The sequence below is a fragment of the Dasypus novemcinctus genome, chromosome 2 (assembly GCF_030445035.2).
Source record: "Dasypus novemcinctus isolate mDasNov1 chromosome 2, mDasNov1.1.hap2, whole genome shotgun sequence".
Lineage (NCBI taxonomy): Eukaryota > Metazoa > Chordata > Mammalia > Cingulata > Dasypodidae > Dasypus > Dasypus novemcinctus.
The window spans coordinates 50,345,746-50,367,927 of record NC_080674.1 but is presented as its reverse complement, the minus strand read 5'-3'; the positions used below and the strand labels follow the sequence as shown (position 1 = coordinate 50,367,927).

The window sequence follows — 22,182 nt, the reverse complement described above, 5'->3', positions numbered from 1 at the left end:
TAGTTAGTACTGTTTTCAAAAATAACAATATAAAGTTAAAAGTTTTCTGAATGTGCCAACCTAAAATAAGACAAAATGTAATTTAAAGGAAAAGGTAATGTATAGGGGGTTCATTTTGGTTTGCTATAACAACTTGCGTTTGTTTTTTGGGGTAAGAAAAAATAGTTCATATAGTACATTGCAACATGGGAAAAAATTCTGGTAGACACAAATGTCAAGACACATAAGCTCTCATGTGGTTTCTCCATGTGAAGTTATTTTGTGCATCTCTTAGAGAAGTTAAAAACTAGTTCAAATATAGGAAAGAAAAATTAATATACAAGGTAAAAATAGGTATAAGTAATGCTAGTCAAAGATCAACTATTGCTGAGTCTGGTAATATTATATCCGTGAGTAATTACTCATAATGAGAATTTCAAAAAATAAAATATATAATGAGGGGAAAAGCCACCCTCATCATTCACCCAGTTAGGACACCTGGGATACCACTTTTACTATAATTAGTATTCAATAAATGTTAGTAAAATGAATAAGAAATGAATGATGAAAGAAATGATAAACAGCTCCTCTGTCTCCTGGGGGTTCAATGTACTACTTTCTTTTAAATTTAATTAGTCCTCAAGGTCCTTGTAAAATAGCCAAAGGGAAAATGTATTTATGTTAATCTCAAAGTGATGGAATCTATGAGAAGGGTCAGATAACTTGCTCAAAATAAATAAAGCATTCACATTCCAGCTAAGACCAGGCAAGGTATTTTAAAAATTTACTAGGTGGAAAGCTTTCAACTTGAGCACAGCTGCATTAACCACTGGAATTCTTCTCTACCACTTCAGGAAGTATCTGAGTTTTGCTCTTTTACCATTCCAATGCTTTTAATGTTTCTTTTCACCCCTCCCCTTCCTAATCCATAAATACTGGGGCAGAGGCTTTTCCAGGTCAGTCCTGATTTGAAGCATCCTTATCTTGCCTTCCCCAAATGTACTCACACTTATCAGACCATATGTTCCAATATTAGTTCAGAAAAAAAGTCATCACAATTGTATCTAAGAGATTACATAAAAAAATTCAAACTAAAACTTGAAAATACTCATCACTCTATGTTTATCTCTAGTTCACAGCTAAACAGTAAGATATAAATATATCCTATCTTCACTATATAGAAGATAGCACTCATGAATTAGAAGTCCAACACAACATTTACATGACCTAATTTTGAAAACTGAAAATAGTATAAGGTCCCTATGCTTTTTTTATAAGGGAAAGATTAAAGGGACACAGCAAACATAGATTATCTCTCCATGCAGGAGGAAAAAAAAACAGACTTTTTTTTAGCTTAAAACATCTGATATTTAAAATGCCAAACTTCTACATTTCTGCAGTAACAAGGTGGCTGAATACTATTTCTGTACTTTCGCTCCAGTAAATGGAATTAATAATAATACATGAACTAAAAATGTTCATCCTGACTATAAGAAAGCCAAATGATTTCATTAAAATTTACTTTAGCAAAATGTTAGTTTCATATTCTTGGTAGAAAATCCTGTTATTCCTATGTCTAAAATGAGATGAACAATTTACAAACAAAGGAAGTGGCATCAACTGTTTGAAAGCCTGATGAGTATTCAATTCTGCTTTCTGTTCAGTTCTAGATTTCTCCACTCAGAAGCAGAGAAAGTCCTGACATCTGGGCTAACCAGTTCCTAAGTCTGATCAAACAACAAAATGCTAACTCTCTACATATAGCCATCTGCCAATATGACAAATGGTACTATGAGCATTTGGAACTAAAGTTCTAAATCAGAGGATGTGAAATAAAAAACGTAAAATTAAGCACAGAAGAAAAACAAAGGTTTTAAACCATTAAAAATATGTCACAAGGCCACATCCTTATGTTCTCTCAGACCCCTAAGAAAGCCTTGCATCATTTTAAACACAATTCTAACAAGCTTAGTTATTTACATCTTATTACAAGTAACAAATCAGAAAATTAGAATCCAGGTGGGAAAAGAGGGGGATAGACAGTGGGATTAAGGGTTGGAGCATTTATTAACCAGGTCACAGCAACCACATAGAATAGTTTCTTCTAAATAATAACACTACCACAGTTAGATTTTTTATTTAGTCCTTCAGCTCAGAGATGCTTAAGGAATCCGAGGTTGAAAGAAACCCCATTCTGACTCTTAAATCTCATCTACAACTATCAACGAGAAGACTTTAATTTTATTTTGGATCAAATGCTTCACAACTAGCTGAAATTGTAATGAAATTTTATATGAAATTCATACACAATTTAAGGCTGTAAGAATAACGGATCACATGTAAAATTGCTGTTGTAGAGAAGAATGTTTAACGTCACTCTTCTTGGTTTCCCAGTGCTAATCCTTTTCATCTTAAGTAGACAGGATCTATCTACATCAAGGATGACTGAATGACTTTTACCTCACAAATCAGTTGCCCAAACCCAACAGACCATCCAGAATGGATAAGCTGGACCCAAAGCCTAGCACACTGAAGTTTAAGTTCCCGCCCCACCCCCAATATAAACAACTGCAGATATTGAGAAATCTCAATTGCATTTTACTGAAATATTTTAAAATGAAAGAAGAGACATGTAAGAGTCATTAAGTGCTTATCATTTAAAATTTCAAATAAAAAGCAATTATTTTCCTAATGTAGTTGGATACATTTATATGATTCTTCTATTCTTATGTCCATGAAAATATATATTCTCTTATACTGAATACATACACATCTTATACACATATATATCCTTAATACAATATATTTATAATACACATACTTCTGATACTCATCTCCTATTATTAGAGAAATTCTCTATGTAAATCAATTTTAAGATAACAGACTGAATTCATGAGCATTTCATAAAATGTTAACCAAGCGCAAAATTTCTAAAACACTTAAGGTATTTTAACTGTCTTAGAGTGCTTTAGTGTCCCTTCACAAGTAGGATACAAGAAAGTTATTTTTCTTTTTTTTAATGGGAATGCATTTTACGAAAATCAGGCATACCCTCAGGTCCTAACAAAATACACAGGGCAGTCTGGATCTGTGTCAAATTATACCGGATTTTAATTTTTAATTTAAATCTGCTTTTTAATTCTTCTATCGGCGTTTTTTAAACCAAATGGCTTCCAACATCATTTACACAGTGATCTTTTAAAAAGGCCAAGCCTGAGTTACTGGCATATGGCAGTAATATGAAAGTGAAACATACTTTATGAAATGGTAATGTTTTCTTTACTGTGTACATGGGATCAATATAGTTAAGTAAGTTTTGGGAGAAAAAAAAAAAACTCATTTATTTGCCAATTGGTATTTTCCTAAAGAAAGAGTTCCTGAAGATTTTACCTATCATGACAGCTGCTCTATAAAAACCCAAGATTTATGTGGGTGCATATATTTTACATATTGTACACAAAGAGACAGAGACAGACGTAGTGCGTAGAAAAGCACAAAGAACGATATAAATGGTTTCATACTTAATGGCCTCCATGCTCATTAAAACTGTTTTTTCTATTTCCACTTGGCCTGTCATAGGAACTCCTACAGCCAAGGACACTGTGGGAAGAAAACCAAAAATGGAAGCTCACAAAGATCATGTAAGGTATACCAGAAGTAGAAGGGAAAGTATGAAAAAAGAGCACTGTTAGTGCCCAGGGTGATAAAGGAGACAGCAGTGGCAAGCCTACTGATGAATACTCTTTCTCAAAATCTGTATACCTTTCAATTTTGTTGCCCTGCTGAAAATTCACTGAAATTATCAAAGAGATACTTTAATTAAAAGTGTAAATGTTGACATGGTCTCATCTGTCCATAGGCAAAAAATTGTTCCAGCCATCTTTTCCTTCTAGAAGTTTCTAGATGTCCTTTACATGGAGCAAATTAGAAATTTGCTTCAGACAAAAACTTAAGGGCAATTTTAAAGCAGGAATTAGGTATGACTCTTATTTTTATCTTTTACCTGGCCATTTAAGTGCTCGTTAACTGTTCAGTTACTGAAATTTCTTAATTATAAGACATTTTTTTATTTATATCTCCAAAATACATATCAAAAGAAATTTCCTAGCACTGTGCAGGAGGAAGTTGTGGTGTTTATGTGCCCTTGCTGACAACAGTGAAAACCTAGTCCTCAATACAATATTTTTCTTCATCTGACTGCCACCCCTGAGTCACTTAATTGGAATCACCTTAGGTGATGTTATGATGGAACCCAGAAATAAAAATATTTTTCCTAGGGTGAGGAGTACTACATGCCAGGCAATGCAAAAAAAAACCTGTAGAAATTGCCAATCTATCAAAATATACATCAGACTTTCTAAGGACAGGGGAGGCTGGTGCAAGGTGAGGGACCCGTGGAGAGAAAGGATCTTGTGGAGGTCCTATGACAGGTTTTCACCAATCTTCTGGAAAAACTACTTAATTTCAAATGAAACATAATTCAAGAAAAAAAGGGAAATAATTGCAACCCTAAACTAAAAAGAAATGCAAACAAAACCAGACTTCTTCAAATCCCCCTTCCCCACAAAATGCTATTACAAAGATACAACAGGTGAAGACCAGGAACACAGAATAAGGGAAAGGAAAACCAATGCCCCTGGTAATACTGTGGTGATCTGAACTGGCAAAGGCAGAAAGTGAATATGAAGAATCTTTAGATTCTTAAATTGGCAAAGATCTAGAAATAGCAAATATTTTTAGACACTGAAAAAATAGTATGCAATTATATGAGTAAATGTATGCTACTGCTTTCTTTAAACTTTTGTGTACATTTAATATATTTTTTATCAAAAGCTGTTATTCAATAATAGTGTATATTACAAATTAATAACACTTTAAGTTTAAAAAGTTCTATATTTCCAAATCAAAAGGGGACTTTTTCCCTTATTCTCCTTGTTCATGTGTTCCACAATCCCTAGGACGCAGAACTGGATTAATGCTATGAATAACAATAACAGGCACTGACTTCTCTATGCGTGGCACTGTCTGCCTATGGGCAGGAAAGGGTTAACTTGGCAAGACTTGGTTGCTCAAATCCTGCACATTCCCAAGAGGCCTGCCTTCAGGAGTGGCTCTTTGCCAGCTCCTGGAAGATGAGCTCTGAGCACTTGGAATATTCTGCCTGATAAGGGTGTTTTTATATGCCTCAGACCTTGGGCCACCTTACCAGTTAGTTTATGCTAACATGTATGCTTTCTGCTGAACCCAGTTTTTGCCTGGGATGCTGGAATCTGAGTAGCTGAGGTCAATCACCCAGGTACTGCATGCCTATGTGACTGATTCCCAAGAATAATCCCACAGACCAGGACTTGAGTGAGCAACCTTGGTTGGCAACCCTTCGCATTTGTTATATACATATTTCTTCACATTTGTTACAATACATATTGCTTCCCATTTATTATAATACATATATTACATTATATGTATGTAATATTGTATGTATTACATACATATAATACATATTTCAGTCCATGTGACTTCACTGAAAGAGGTCACCTGAAACTTTTACCTGGTTTCTATTGGACTTTGCATCATGCACCTTTTCCCTTGGCTAATTTTAATCATTTCCTACAATAAACTGTAACCATGATTCTAATAGCTTTTTCTTATTCCTATGAGTCCTTCTAGTCAATCACTGAGCCTGATGGTAGTCTTAGGAGCCCCTTCACTAGCATATTATCTAGTCAATCCTGAAAACTCTGCAAATTTATTATTTGCATTTCATAGATAAAAGTGAGACTCCAAGTGGTTAAATAATTTGACTGGCTGATTAGAAAAAATCCGTATCAATTGATCCATTCTGCTACACTACACTATAATATTATGGGTGAAAAATAATTTTTAAAATAAACTATAACATAGTTTGGAAAACATATAGTACTTTCATAAATCATAAAAAATTTTAGATTATAATCCATAAACTCAGTCCACCTTTTATTCATTAAGAGTTTTATGTTTGCCTGTGTTCCTAAAAGTAGGAATGTGGTATCAGAATCACTGAGGAAATTCTATACTGTGTCCCTTGAATACATATCAATCCCTGAAGATACAAACACTTAAAATGTCCAAAGTAATTCAATTTTTAAGTAACACTTCCCATCTTTGAGAACCAGAGGTTACTATGTCTCAATGTCTTCAAGTATAATTTAGAATATTATAAGTGCACATTTAGGGAGGAAACACTTAGAATGCCTTGCAATTGCAATGTGTTGCAGGTGTGTGCCTGTATGTATTGTGGTATGAGTGGTATATGTGGGTGTGTGGGTTGAGAGAGATTTCAAACATGTTTTATGTTTAAATTCACTATTCAGCCACAGAAATAGATATTTCAATACCATCAACTCCTAATTGGCTTTATTTGAGAATTGCATTGGCCTTATAAAATATTGTATTTTTCTACGGTGATTGGCAAATTAGGAGACAAAGAATTTGTATAATGGTTATTAATATTTCTTTGAATACTGAGTACTTATTGCTTAGTATTCTTTTATAAGCTGTACTTCAATAAAACTGATAGCAGCTTTCTATTAATATAAAACTGTGATTTACTCATAATTTACTCAAGTTATAATTAGCGACACACTAAAACAGACCATAATAGAGGTTATCCATTTTAATTTTGAATCAAGTCGCTTTTACTAAAAATTAGCTAAGATTATATTTTCCTGATTCAAATTTATATGTCTATGTAATACAAAAAGAATTATTAACCTCATTTTATATAGATCAGAATTCTTCTCTCAAAGTTGAAAAGTCTTGGCAAGCACCTACCTTTTTATTTAAAAGGCACATTTGAAATGCAGCATTTCCCAGAGGCTAGAAAAGTCAACATTTCTATTTTTAAAAACCTTTTGTGATACTATGCCCTAACTATATTTTTCCCTGCCAATTATGTACAGCTGGAAAGGATTCTGTGCGTACTGGATATCAAGAATTGAGGAAATGGGAAATGTAAAATTAATGACACAGGAAGCCAATACAGGAAGTTCATATTAAATCAAACTAGAATGGTTCAAAAAACTGAGTTTAAAATTTTTCCTGGTCCACATTTCATCATTTGTGGGCCAAATTCAGTCAAGAATATCCAATTCTCACTGAAATCACCTAAGAGAAATCCACTGAAATTGCCACTGCCATTTTATTTCCCATAAGGATGGACTGCTCCAAAAAGGATCAAGAATTTGGCTCACAGTGAATTATTCAAACTTTTTTCTTAGTTAACTAAAATGAATCTGTCTGTTCACTAAAAAGATCATTTCAAATTCTGTGATTATAATAAAATAATAACTACTTTTCAGCTGGAGGGCCAACTTTTTTCTTTCACTTCTTTTTCTTCTATTTTTTTTTTTACTACACATCTATCTGTGGAGCAGATTATAACATTCTGCTTAGGTCTCCCACATGCCAACATCTAAACTATTCTTATGATCACTGACATGGATACATACAAACAAATATATTGTCCCAATAAAGAATTCACTGTTAAAATTTTGCACATTGACTTCCAAATAAAAAACAGAATTTCTAGGTTCTTGGTTACCTGTGAAGTTTCAGTGGTTTCACTGAATCACAAAAACCATACAGTATTTATATAGGACTATATCTACCATTAATATGAATCACTTTCAACATTTGCATCATTCTATATCACACATTAATACACTTTATTAAAGTACAGCCTTCATTTTCCAATCATGTTACCAAAGTAACATTGGGCTTCCAAAAATTTCATTACCAATATTGTCTCAGAAAAATGAGTGTTTTCTGACTAACATCCAAAAATTCTAGGAAATATTTTTAAATCTTCCACTAAATTTCTCATTCGATCATTGAGTTTTGCAAAATAGATACCCTCACTGATTTTTTTAAATGTAATTTATCAAAAGAAAGAAAATATTTAGATAAATTCTAAATTTCCCTCATCATGAACTTCTCCAAAAGCCTACACCATCACATCTTGTTCATTAAAAAGCTCTACTGCAAAGTGACAGAATTTAAGAGGACATAATGAGTACTTCTGCTACACATAATCATTATCTATCTCTAACACTTCCTTCTGAGACTGGCTTCTAATCATGTACCAAAGAGATTCTGCAAATATCAGGGCTTTGATGAGTAAGAATAGTTGAGAGTCCTTATCATAAATGGATTCAACACAACTAAGAAAAGAATTAGAAACCAAGTGAAAGAAATTCTCTCATACAGAAAAGTTAATGGTATGATATGCCAAATGCATTTAATTGAAGTTTTCCCTGTCATAAAGCCACTTTTATAAAAATTACTAAAGTAAATTCTTCAGGCTCAATGTGAATTGATAATTTCCATTTCCACTACAATGTTGTTTACCCAAAACCATTTTTAATGAATAAGACTCAGAGTTTGCCAAAATATTTTCCACAAAACAACTCCCTTGAGATGTTCCAGATCTGTAATCAAGGCTGAATAACACTGAATACTTCATTCATTTCCTAGACATGCAAAATGCACAGTAATATATAAAAGACTCTGAGAAGCCAGGCATTACAACTGTTTAATACTGTTTACCTAAAGATAATATTTAATATTGTTTAACTAAACTGTTTAATATTATTTCCCAAAGATAATCGGCCACAAACCTAACATCTAATTAAACAGTTTGGGAAATGCCATCAAATGGCAAAGGAGTAATATTAATCTGTCATTTAAGAGATACTAGTAAATATTTATCATATTCCAGGCACTCTACTAGGAACTAGAGTTCAAGTCTCTAAAATAAATATTGATTTATTTTTGCACTTTTTTTTTAAAGATTTCTTTTATTTCATGCCCCCCCATCCCACCCCAGTTATCTGTTCTCTGTGTCCATTCACTGTGTGTTCTTCTGTGTCCACTTCAATTCTTGTCAGCAGCACTGAGAATCTGTGTCTATTTTTGTTGTGTCATCTTGCTGCGTCACCTGTCCGTTATGTGTGGTGCCACTCCTGGGCAGCTCTCCTTATGTGGCGCACTTCTTGTGCATGGGGCTCCCCTATGCGGGGGACACCCTGTGTGGCACGGCACACCTTGCACGCATCAGCATGGTGCATGGGCCAGCTTCGCATGGGTCAAGGAGGCCCTGGGTTTGAACCGTGGACTTCCCATGTGGTATGTGGACACTCTATCCATTGAGCCAAATCCATTTCCCTTGCATTTTTTTTTAACTTATAATGAGTCTTTTACACAGCTCTGTACTAAACAGTATTTTTTTAGTTTATTTTCCATTTTTGTTTGTACTTTTTCTTCAGAGATATGAAAGCCAAATGAATGCAGTTATATTATCAGCCTCAATTCTATATTTCAAATACATTAATATTCAAGTGACTCTTTAATAACATGTAGTTTTTTAAACAAAATAATGATGAAAATACAAATAACTACAGAACTTCAGATTTGGTTGACAAATCATAAGAACACTTGACCAGTCATTAGTAAGGTCTTTTCAACCTACCTTTCAAAATGGGGGAAGTCACCTAGCAGACTTTCTGCTAATTTCTGTACAGGGAAAACTGATCTGACTGCACAAAGGTTTTAGTGGCTGTCCCCCCTTTAAATTTAACACTGAATGACTTTACAACCTCCATTTAGTACAAAGAGGGCATGAGCCACAAACAGGGTTACCACCATAAACTATACTCAGTTTTACTGTTGCTGATACTGTAATGGACTTGGGATAATCTGTCTATACTTTCATCTTTTTCTTCTGATATCATGATGTTCTCTTACTCTCACTTTGTTCTAACTCATGTTCTCTTTTTAGCCTCCTGAGCAAAATAAAATAATATCATACATTTTTAAGGATTTAAGGATAGAGGAGATACAGTTTGTGGCTAAAGAAAAGAAGAAATTTACTGGTCTTTGTGATAAGCAAAAATCATGATCTTGATATCCAAATCAACTGCACTATGAGTCAGAGATGTTATCAATCAGTAAACCCAGAAGAGCTGTGGATGTCTTAGGCACTGAATCACATACCCCACAATAAGACATGTTCAAGTCTTAACCTGAGTTCCCGTGAGTGTGAACCCATTTTAAATAGGACCTCTGAATATGTTATTAGTGAAGGTATGGACTCATTAGTGAACAGGATCTTTGAAGACCCTATTTACGGTAGCAGACTTGGCTCAGTGGTTAGGGCATCCGTCTACCACATGGGAGGTCCAAGGTTCAAACCCCGGGCCTCCTTGACCCGTGTGCAGCTGGCCCATGTACAGTGCTGATGCGCGCAAGGAGTGCCCTGCCACGCAGGGGTGTCCCCACATAGGGGAGCCCCACGCGCAAGGAGTGTGCCCTGTAAGGAGAGCCGTCCAGCGCCAAGGAAAGTGCAGCCTGCCCAGGAATGGCACCGCACACACGGAGAGCTGACACAACAAGATGATGCAACAAAAAGAAACACAGATTCCCGTGCTGCTGACAACAACAGAAGCAGACAAAGAAGACACAGCAAATAGACACAGAGAAGAGACAACCGGGGTGGGGGGGGGAAGGGGAGAGAAATAAATAAATAAATAAATAAATCTTAAAAAAAAAAAAGATATCAAGTGAGACTACTGAACAGGAAACAGATTATGTCACAATAAAATTGAGAGGACAAGCCTTCCTAATTATAACATACTTTCTATTAGTCTTTCCTAGGGTACATGGAAGAAACAATTTTACAGAATGTAAAAGAGAAAGATTACATGTTGTGATGGTTAGGCTATCGTGTCAACTAGGCCAGGTAATTGTGCCCAGTTGTTTGGTCAAGCAAGCACTGGGCTAACTGTAATACAAGGACATTTATGTACTTCACTCATCATTGACTTTACTGCAGTGGTAAATCATAGATAGCTGATCATACTTACATCAATCAGGGAGATTGCCATCAGCAATAAGTGATGCTTATCCAATCAGTTGAATGCTTTAAAAGGGGAAGTCATTCCAGCATTGAGTGAAAATTTCCCAGCTAGTCTTTGGACAGCCAACTTCTCCCAGAACTTGCCAAGAACCTTCATTGGACATTCAACGGAGCCCCTGGTTTGCAGTCTGTCTGCAGAACCTGGACTTGTGCATCCCCACGGTCACGAGAGCAACTCTCATAAAATCGCATACTATTGACAGATATCTCTTGTTGATTCTGTTTCCCTAGAGAACCCTAAGTTATACACATGTTGATACTTAACTCAAATTCCACACTAAATCAGAGGCAAAGATTTATCTACTACAGCATAATCGACACAACACACCTGGGCAGAGAATTATATTGTTAGAAGTGATGAAATTCCATTCGTATGTTTTTTTTTAAACTTGCAATGAGAAATAATGGGGAATTTACTCAGACTGCAGAATATCTGCATAAGGATGCCACAGCCAATATTTTTCTGAGACTATTGTACTTAATATTGGACTCAGATATTCCCTTACCAACCAGCAGATTTTCAGTACTGGCCCTGGTAGGCATCCTGTTAGCAATACCTCCCCATCTCCAAACATTTCCAACTATTCTTGTCATGCCGTTTAACCAATACTCCTTAAGCCATACAGAAACATTGACTTACTCTGAAATACATTCCTACTCTGCCTCTTACTAGCTATAAGTTATTTAAACTTCCTAGTCTCAGTTTCTTTAGCTATAAAATGTAAAATAGCTGACAAAATAACGTATTTTATCTTTGTTACAAAGACAGGATGTGGTAAGACAGGCAAAGTATAGCAGAGTCTGTAATTGGCTCAATAAATATCATTAGTAATATTAAGTTAATCCATGCGATAAATGGAATTTAAATCTTTTTAAATATATAAGCTTCAATCAAGTTATATGTGTGTTAAACTGGTGGTCATTTTAGGTCATGAGTTTTAAAGACCATGTAACAATTTAAGCTTTTTCAAAGAAAAATTTATACAGAACAGAGAAGAGGTAGAGCAACTGCAATTTTAAATTTTAAAAGGGGCACAAAAGCTCAGATTCTCAATCACCCATTCAACTTCCCTCATACCCCTTATGTCCAGCACCCTCTAATCCCAAGCTAGGTTCCCAGGGTTCCTAGTAACACACTTTTAAAAAAACAATATTTTGGATAGTAATTAAGATGTAACATAAAAGGATTGTGACTAAGTCCCCATTGACAAGAGAAACTTCTTAATCTTCTATTTAAAAAAAGATCACTTTTTTCATTCTGACCCTAAGGAGCACTTGATGGTTTCAAAATAAATGCACATTGCAAGATTTCTAGAATGAGCATGTACTTCTTACAAAATGAAAACTGATCAATCTTTTAGTCATTGAGATTTTTCTCCTTACCCCCACTCCTACCTTCTCATTTCTAAGATATTCAAGAGAAAATAAATGAGCTTTGGCAATCAAGTAGATTGTCACTTCATGGCATTCCATGAATTAGAGAAATCCCTATGGATTCAGTCTGCTTTCCTATTCCCTCAGTCACTGTCATCACCTACTTTATCCTTCATATTTCTCCTACCACTAACTCTACACTTGATTGCTAATGAGACGAAGAACCAGAACTCAGAGCCCTTTTGGTTTTATGACGTTTACTGCTCATCAACAACAGAGAAAGAAATAAAGAAGACAGGAGGGAGTGGGTGTAGCTCAGGGGCTGAGTACCTCTTTCACATGTAAGAGGTCCCAGGTTCAATCCCCAGTATACTCCCTTAAAAAAAAAAACAAGACAAGAGATTACAAACATGACACAGTGTAAGGAAGGAGTGACTTCTACATAATCTTACAAAGTGCAGACAATTGAGGCCCTTTGTTTATAGTACTTGGCAAACCCCTGAAATTGAGAGGCAGAGAGCAGGTAGCTGCCTCTCCTTAGTAGCTGAAAAGGTACTCCAAGAAAAAGAGGTGTTCTAAGGATCATTACTAGACTGAATTAATCTTGCCATATATATATATATATTACAAGTTTTCAAGCATATATAAATGCTGTTAATATTCAAACTCATAACATTTAACAAAATAAAGTAATTCATAGCTGTTCTTTTTTCATTGTGTAGTTCTCAATCAACAGACACAAACTACAACTCTCAAATAAATATTTGCATAGAGGTTTAAAAGTGTCTGCATGCTCAAAAAGGTTGGGAACACTGACTTAGAGGACCAGACACACGTTTCAGGAATGTGAAAGAACAGAGTTCCACCATTTGACTGGGCGCATTTGAGCATGTTTCTTAAACTCTCTGAGTCTCAGTTTGCACAAAACTGAGGATAATAATAATCCCATGAATCTCCCTTTTAGGGAAAACTGAGTTACCTCAATCTTCCAAGTGACCATTTCTCCCCCTCATTCTTCACCTAAAGTACATCAAGGCAAAATAGTATACTGAGCACCTTCAAAATAGTATTCTGAGCACCTCCAAAAAAAGCCCAATTTACTAGGCCACTGGACAGTCCTGACACAATTACATCTTAGCATTTCTTCTTATCAGTAAGAAGCACAACAAATGTGCATGTGAAAAAAAAAATCAGTATTTCTTTTATTGAATAGTAACATATAACAGCAACCTTTGTCTTTATAACAATGTGTAACTCATTCGGTAAGCGGCAGATAGAGGAAATGGTATATTAAGTTTTATCTACAACTTGAATTGAAAATTATTTTTGAAATATGTTCTCAATGGTTTAGATGAAAAAATTGGTTAAATGTAATTCATGATAATCATGTACTATCTCTCCTTAAGACTCCCACTTCCTCCAAATGGTGAAATAAGTCTAGTTAACCTGAATTGACACTCATAGTAATATTATGAATTAATAGGCACAGTAAGTCAAAATAGAACAGGATTATTTTAATTTTAAATGTCTGAGTAACATGTCAGAATGGAAGATAGAGAATAAAGATAGAGAATGAATATCAGACTCGAATGAAAAAAATCATATACATATATATATTTGTTCAGATGAAAAGATTTTCTCTGCCATTAGCTACAGACCCAAAAATGGATTATCAATAGTCACTATACCAAAACAACATTTTATTGCATTGTGAAATGGGTTTTTAAGAAGACAGAGCAATCATGCAAGCAGTGGTACCAGTTGTCTTTCTCCTTGAATAGGCTGTTCCACGTTAGGTACACAAAGCCCATGTATTTAAATCATTCACAAAAGAAAATACTATCTCTTAACAGGATATTACATAGAAAAGGAAACACCTCTTACTTTTAAGAGCAACCCTGGTACTTCTTTCTACAGTGAAAACTGATGTTATCTTGATTAGTTAAATATTCATTCCAACACCCTGGCCTTCTCTCCTGGAGGCATTCATACTTCTATACTTCTTGCTATGTTAACACTTGTTCAATAATTTTTTGATAAAGAATCTTAGCACAGTACCTAACAGATTTTAGAGATTAAGTGTACAACTCAAATTCACATTGTACACATAAGTAAACGAGGCCAAAAGAACTCAAGTATCATATCAGAAACCAAAGCACTTGTTATTTAACAAGTCCATTTAGTGCTTTCCCTGTTCCTACACACTTCAGTAGTGGAACAGCAACAAATGTAAAACAGACAACTCCAGCAGGTATCTACCGGACTGCTTGCTTGGAAAACGTTTTCAACGGGCCACTTTATGAATAGCAAATTTTAACTGTTGAAATAATACAAGAGGATATTAGTCACATACCAATGTCTTATGGATATTAAGTGTAGGAGCAGCATTAATTTAGTTGCTCTCCTCTAATTTAATTATTTTCATTCATAATTAAAAATAATGGTATTCCAAAAAAATAAGAAAAGCTGTAATTTCATTCCAAAACATAAAAAACTACATTGATATAAGTGTGGTGATTTGTTGTTATATTTTCAACTATCAAGTCAAATTAATATACCAATCCTGGGGTTTAAGTATACCGTGTATATCAGAAACCAGGAAACAGTTCTCTTGTTGTTTTTTTCCTAAACATTCACAGACTTCATGGTGAGGGGATTCCCACCTGGGACCCCACCATCTTAATTTTTTTTAAATGCATAGAAAAGAAGAGATTTAGAAACTTCTGTATACTATCTACATCCTGGTCCCACAAAGCAGGAAGAGGGCAATTGCTGAGTGGGCTGGAGGGATTGAGGCAGGGCCCCTGCCACCTATACGCCCATATCCATCTCAGATATGTGGGTGGGGGGAAATGCTCTGGGAGGGACTCAGGAGCCCCAAGGCTAGAGGCAAGACTGTAGCAGGGTCAAGGGGGGTATGGTGGGCACCCCTGGCCTCAGGAATCAAGGCAGTGCATGGCACCACAGTTGTAATTTTTTTATTAAGGCTTTGTAAAGTAAAAGCAGAATGCATCAGAAGTAAATCTGTGCAAAGAATTACAAAATATTTTTAGGATTGATAACACTCCTTTTAGATCTTTAAAAGGATTCACATTCCAAGCCTTTTAAAAATCGTATTTACAGAAGGAATCTTCTTTTGCAATTTATATGCTGTTAAATGTTTCCACTAGCTAAAAGACATATTTTGGAATATGATCAAATGATGTTGGATGCCCAGTTCTAGGAGCAGGCAAGGTCTGAAGTGTCCCATCTACCTTCCCCAAGGTGATTCTCTGACAGTCCTCAAATGTGGCCACTCCCCTTAAATCACTGTCCCCCCAAAGGGCTAAAAGAGAGAAAACCCTAAGTGAACACATGAAGACATCGACATATTTTATTTGCTACTTTTGATTTTAACTCTGCTTCCTAAATACAAAATTGAATTATCACTTCTTTCAAACTGCTAATTTCATATTGACATTTTCATCTATTTGTCCCCCAAAAGAAATGCCATACACTCCAGCTACACATAACTCTCCAAATGCTTTCCTACAACTAAAGGTGAAATCCAAAATACTTCTTAAAGAAATAAATGAAACCGTATAAAGATTTGGAAGGCTGCATGTTTATGTCAGCCTTCAAAAAACATGGAAACATGCAGCTCCAACGCACCAGGAAAATCACCGCTTGTGATCAAACTATTTTGTGTCATCTTAACTAATATATTCCACTTCATAGCCAGGATTCCAGTTTTACATTCGCTTGACTACATCACCCCCCAAAACGCCTCAAGAGCCAGTCTACTCCTGTACAACAGCTTTAACATGAAGCGTGAGAGTTCTGCTCCTGGCCTGTGGCGTGGTTTTCGACCACTTGATTCAAACATATTTTCCCTCCGCTATTTAAAACCGAGGCTCGGTGTAAAGCTAAAGAACAACAACAAGAAATTTTAAAAATAAATAAATAAATACCCGAACGCGGAATACGCTAAGAACAAAGGAAACACAAGCGTGTGAACAGGAAATGAAGCAACTCTATACACATAAATACCTTTTGGGGCCGCCAATGTAGGTGAAAGTAAAGGTGGAGTCTGAGTATCTGAAATCTGAAACGGAAAGTCCTGTTATAAAGCTACCCCTTGAGTGGATTTTTTTCACCTGGGCCATGATTTCGTCCCCCTATTTTACGGAGCCGAGGGGAGGTCGTGCGGGTCGGGAAGCTAGGGCTGAAGAGCCGTCCCGTCTCCCGCCCGGCGGGACGGGATGCTGCGCACCCCGGAACGAGCACCGCGGGGGCCGCCCCCCCCCCCCGCAACAAGTGCCGGGTGCCATGGCAACGGCGGGAATTTCCCGATCCCGACAGCCGGAAGCGGGCCGCGCCGGGCTCGCGGCTGGGAAAGTGAGATCCGAGTTGTCTCCCGGCCGAGCAAAATGGACGAAAAGCGACCCCCAGGCAGGAGCGCTGAGGGCGCCGTGAACCCCGGGAGTCCCTTCTCTTTTCCGGGCAAGGCATTTCCAGTCGGAAGGGAGTGGAGGGAGCCCACAGGGGGCCGGGGCTCGGCCCAGCGCTGCCTCCTCCCCGCCCCTCCCCCACCCGCGGGGGTCCTCGGCGCCCGGCGCAGCCGCCGAGCGCAACGCAGCGCCGCGCAACGCCGCGGGCTCCATTCCCCGCAGCCGTCGCCGCTCAGCCCATTGCGCAAACCCGGCGTATCCAACCCGCCCAGCTCAGCCGCGCTGCTGGGAACCCAGGGACGAGCTGGGACGCTTCCGGGCCACTGCGTGGGGCTGAAAATGCACCGCACAGCCTCCCCGCTTAGACCCCCCGCTCGGGCCACCCGGGTTCTGTCCCCAAGACTGGTGACTGCCCTAAACGGGGGGCGGGGAGAGGAGGGGCTGGCGCCCCCTCAACCCTTTTGGCTCCCGCTCTTGTTAAAGCAGCTGTTGCCAAAATGATCCCCGGAATAGGGACGTGCAACCCACCCCTCGCCCCCAGCCACACACGTCGCGGTCAGAAAACTGGGAAAGGGGCGGCAGGCAGGCTGAGGAAGCAGGCGCTGGATCCCAGGCTCTGGAAAGCGAGAACTCACCTGCAAACAGGCAGTCCTTCTCGGCTCTGGACTTCTGGATCACGACGTCGATATCCTTCTGAATACGCTCTTGCCTTGAACACATCCCCATGAAATAAATCCCTGGAAAATAAGCAGCCGCTATTTCCACCCCACCCCACCCCCCTCGCACGCTTCCAGCTTTCGTAAATATTCAGTTAAAAAATGAAACCTCTGGCCGAGGCAGGGGCTGAAGTCGAAGTGGTTTCGGAAGTGATCCCGGGTGAGAAAAGAGGAGGAGGAGGAGGAGGAGGGGGAGGGCGGCTTCGCTTTCCCAGATGTGACCGCCCAGCTGCTGCTCGCCGCTGCTGGATTCCAATTTCCTCCCCTCCTGACAATGGATGGTGATGACACCGAGTCTCACTTTCTCCCTCCCCCGCGCGGACCAACGGCCGTGTGGGGCCGTGGGTGCTGGGGACTGCCGGAGAGCGATCGCCGGCGGAGCGGCGGGCGGCGGGCGCCGGCGAGGGGCGAGCCCCGCTCCGGCTCACGCGCGCACACCCCTCGCGGTCCGCACGCCGGCCTTCCACACCCGCGCACACTCGCGCCCGCGGGCGGCGGCGGCGGCGGCGGTGCTGAGGCTGCTGAGGCTGCTGCAGCGCCGCCCGCCGCAGACCCTCCCGCGCCCGCCGCCCAGTCACCCGGCCCGGCTGCGGGCCGCCGGAGCTTTAATAGTATCCGCCATCCCGGGCGCCGGCTGGATTTCCCCACCCCCGACCTGCACTCGCGCCGTGGGCTGAGGGAGAATGTAGATAGTGAAGATTCCCCGAGACTCCCAGCCTCTCCCACCCTTCCACCACTTTTATGAATTCTACTCCACTTTAGAAAGGAATTGTGAGTCATATGGAAAACCCAAACCGGAGTGGCTGGGAGGAGAAAAAGGGGGGAAGGAAAATCTTAAAAAAAAAAAAAAGAACAAGTCTTTCCTTGTTGCTATATCAGGCAAAATGGCAAAGCCTTGAAATTACTCCAGGCTTGCTCCCTCCCCTTAATGCCTGAGTCTTTTTCCCCAAATGGAAGTGGATCAGCGCCTTTGGGGCACCCTTTATGAGACTGCCTCCACTTTCAAGAACTCACCAGTTCTTGCCTCCTAGGTACTTCTGTCCATTTTAAAAATTGGCAGAATCAGCTTGTATGTGCCAGGGTCTCCCTGAAAGATGGATATCCATCTGGCCTGTTGTAAAATGCTACCCCTTCCCCAGTCAGTCAAAATAAAGTTGCAGCCATCCTGTTGTCTTTTTTAAAAACCAGATACAGTTCTGATCCCAGGTGTGTTACCTAAGGACATGTCAGGCTCATGTGTATACAAATGATGGAGTATTATTCAGCCGTAGAAAGGAATGAAGTTCTGATACATGCTACAACATGGATGAAACTTGAAGACATCATGCTGAATGAAATAAGCTAGACACAAAAAGACAAATATTTTATGCGCTCCTTTACATGAAATAACTAGAATATGCAAATTTGTACAGACAGAAAGTGCATTAAAGTAAGGGGGTGGGGTTTGGGGGAGGAACAGTGGGAAGTTATTGCTTAATGGGTTTAGAGGTTCTATTGGTAGTGATGGAAACATTTTGGTAATGGATGGTGGTGATGGTATCACATTAATATAGTATAATCCATAGTCGCAATACAGCACATCTCCTGCTCAGGCCTCTCCTGAAATCATTCTTAATGATTTCATAAATTAGGTTCAAGTCCCTCCTGGGTAAGCTGCTTTCTGTAAGCCTCTAGGTTCCCAAAAGCACTGTCTTCCATTACTGAACTCCGTCTCATGAGTACTTTCTTCTTCATCCTGTGCTGTGACATCTCTAAAGGACTTAGCTATGAACTCACAAGAATTCGTTTTATAGTTGTTTCACCGCAGACTTACATTCTCAATGTAGAATCCTTACTACAAATAAAGTTGAAATCCTTTTAGAGCTACTATTTTCTCTTGATCAAGTCCTCTGGTTTACTACTCACTCTGCAAAATAGACTTTTTGATTTGTCCTATAATTTCTTTTTTTCAAGCTACACAAGCTGCCCTGCTGTTATTAAAGAAAGCTAACCTTACTCTGTTCACACTTTTAAGGATGTCATATATTTAAATATTGCTAAATTTTAAGGAATAAGATCACAAATGAAAGCTGACTTTTCTATCCTTCTGCAATATACATTTCTCAAATAAAAACTATGCCAAGGCATCACTGTCTCCTGCATAGTCCTTATGGTATGATTCTTCCAAACTCTGCCCATAGCCATACCCCCTCTTTATCCCACTCCATCTCAGACTCTTATTTAAATGTTTGGATTATTTGTGCTCAAAAATCTGCCTCCTTTATTAAAAATATATTCACCTTTGAGATTAGGGGATTTATCCCTGCTTAAACACTGATGGACACAAATAGTAGGTTCTTAATCAGTTCGTTTAATAAATAAAAATCAACATTCACAATGAGCGAGGATTCTGGTGGTATGCGACAGCAAATTTAAGATAGTAATCTAGATGTCAAATGATAAAGACTAATCAGAAAAGACATACCACTTTAGAAAAATGATCCCAAGTCAGCAAGATTTAATTTATTACTGTACACCTACACTGAAAGACCCAAATCCAGAAGGATAAGGGAAACCTGGCATCACGTTCAATAGTATGATACAGGTAATAATAACATGCTTTTTGGTGACATATTAAGACAGATACTGCTCTGTCTTATACATATTTACTCATTTGGTATTAGCAACTTAATATGGTAGCTGTTATTATTCACATTTTACAAAAGACCAATCAGAGATATGGCGTATTAGTCAGTCAAAGGGGTGCTGATGCAAAATATCAGAAATTGGTTGGTTTTTATAAAGGGTTTTTATTTGAGGTAGGAGCTTACAGATACCAGGCCATAAAGCATAAGTTACTTCCCTCACCAAAGTCTATTTTCACGTGTTGGAGCAAAATGGCTGCTGATGTCTGCCAGGGTTTAGGCTTCCTGGGTTCCTCCCTTCCTCAGGCTTTGTTTTCCTGGCTCACAAAGTAAGCTCTGTGAGCTTGCTTTCCAGGGCTCCAGCTTAAGGCTTCAGCATCAAACTCCAACATCAAAACTCCAACATCGAAAAACCCCAACTCTGTTCTTTGCCATGGCTTTTATCTGCGAGTCCCCATCCACCAAGGGGTGGGGACTCAATGCCCTAGTCATAACTCAGTCATGCCCAGGTATAGATCAGATTACAAATATAATCCAATATTTCTCTTTGGAATTTATAACCATATCAAACTGCTACACACGGGTTGATCAATTTGTCAAAGGTGGGACAGAGGCTGCAATGAACTTTTTCCTCTCTCTAAATCTTTTTTGGCAGTTGAATTGAACTTTAAGAAAGATGAATGTTCCAAAATCTCACTGGGGAATAAACTGGCCACACAAATGGCAGCAGGCCAGGAATTAGGCCAGCAAGAAGCCCCATAATGGATTCTGAGGGAGGCCTGGGGCCTGTGGGCTCTCAAATAGCATCTTCTGGTGGCAGTTGTGTTTACCTTTCCCGCATTGAACTTCCTTTCCCGAATGATCCAAACTTTAGTAAGTCTCAAGAAAAGTAAAAGCCTGACCTCATCTATTCCATTAAAGGAATTAAGAGAAGAGGATGGGAGTAAGGGTTAGCAAAGAAGAGAAAGCCCTCCCCTCCCAAATGCATGGCAGTGTTATAGCCAAAGCCCATGGGGATGTCCAGCAGAGCCTTGATTGAGAGTGGAACAGGGCAGAGACTGTTTACTTTTGTCTCAAAAGCAGAGTAAAAGCGGGAAAGGGTGGATCTGGAAGGTGTCAGTGAGAAGAGAGCACAAAGAGCCTTTAAGCCTGGGTGAGGAGTAGAATTTTATCTAAGTGAAATGGGAACGACTGGAAGTAAGATAGCATCCAATGTTCTTTTCAATTCCTAGGTTTACAGAACTTTTCTAAAAAATGATTGCAGTGGTTCTGTAATGGACAGAAACCCACAAATTTTTAAATACCTCCTAGATTCAATTGGCCTCTTCTAAATAAAATGGGCTTAGGTGATTCTTTTTTTTTTTCTTTTTTCTGGTTACTAAATGCTTTTTATTCAGCATTCTTGCCATATCCTTGGCTCTAATTTAGTTGTGGGGACTGGAATAGTAAACAGCCAACAAAGACCCTTGCCTTTATGAAGCTGACAATTTAGGAAATAAATGTTATATCTGTAAGCACTTGAAGCATATAATATCTCACTTAATCCTTATGGCAACAACATGATTTAAGTGCTATCACCCCCATTTTGTAAATTAGGAAACCCAAGCTAAAAACCTGAGTTCCTTGCCCAAGGTCACATAGCTAAAAGGATCCAGACTCTACCCATAATGCTCTTGAACATCCACCCAATGTCAAGGAGGGCACATCTGTCTCTTGACATCTCCAAACCCTGTTCTCTCCTTTTTTTGTTGTTTGCTTGTTTGTTTTAATATATTTTTAATTTATTTTTAAAAGATACTTAGATTACATAAAATGCTACATTAAAAAATGTAAGAGATTCCCATATGCCCCATTCCCCACACCTCCCACCCTTCCCCACTTCAACAACTTTCATTAGTGTGGTACATTCAGTGTAATTGATGAACACATTTTGGAGCATTGCCAACAATCATGGATTATAGTTTACATGGTAGTTTACACTCTCTCCCACTCAATTATGTAGGTTATAATGACCTGTATCTGCCATTTCAAAGTCACTCAGGACAATTCTGAGTTTTGAAAGTGCCCCAGTGTTACACTTCTTTTTCCCTCTCCTTGACCTCAGCACC

General features: G+C 38.5%; 1 protein-coding gene across 2 annotated transcripts in view; it reads right to left on the bottom strand.

Moving 5' to 3' along the window:
- The window catches only part of PARP8 (poly(ADP-ribose) polymerase family member 8), a 214,324-nt gene extending 196,380 nt beyond the window's left edge, over nucleotides 1–17,944 (bottom strand). The window contains exons 1-3 of one of the 2 annotated variants that reach the window (XM_004456185.4): nucleotides 17,560–17,944; nucleotides 17,370–17,471; nucleotides 16,334–16,388 (exon numbers count right to left, since the gene is read on the bottom strand). In XM_004456185.4, the coding sequence (XP_004456242.1) occupies nucleotides 16,334–16,388; nucleotides 17,370–17,460 (146 nt within the window). In that variant the 5' untranslated portion in view covers nucleotides 17,461–17,471; nucleotides 17,560–17,944. The remainder of the gene's footprint in view (nucleotides 1–16,333; nucleotides 16,389–17,369; nucleotides 17,472–17,559) is intronic. The other variant, XM_058308825.2, reaches the window with a different exon arrangement.
- Nucleotides 17,945–22,182: the final 4,238 nt, after the last annotated feature.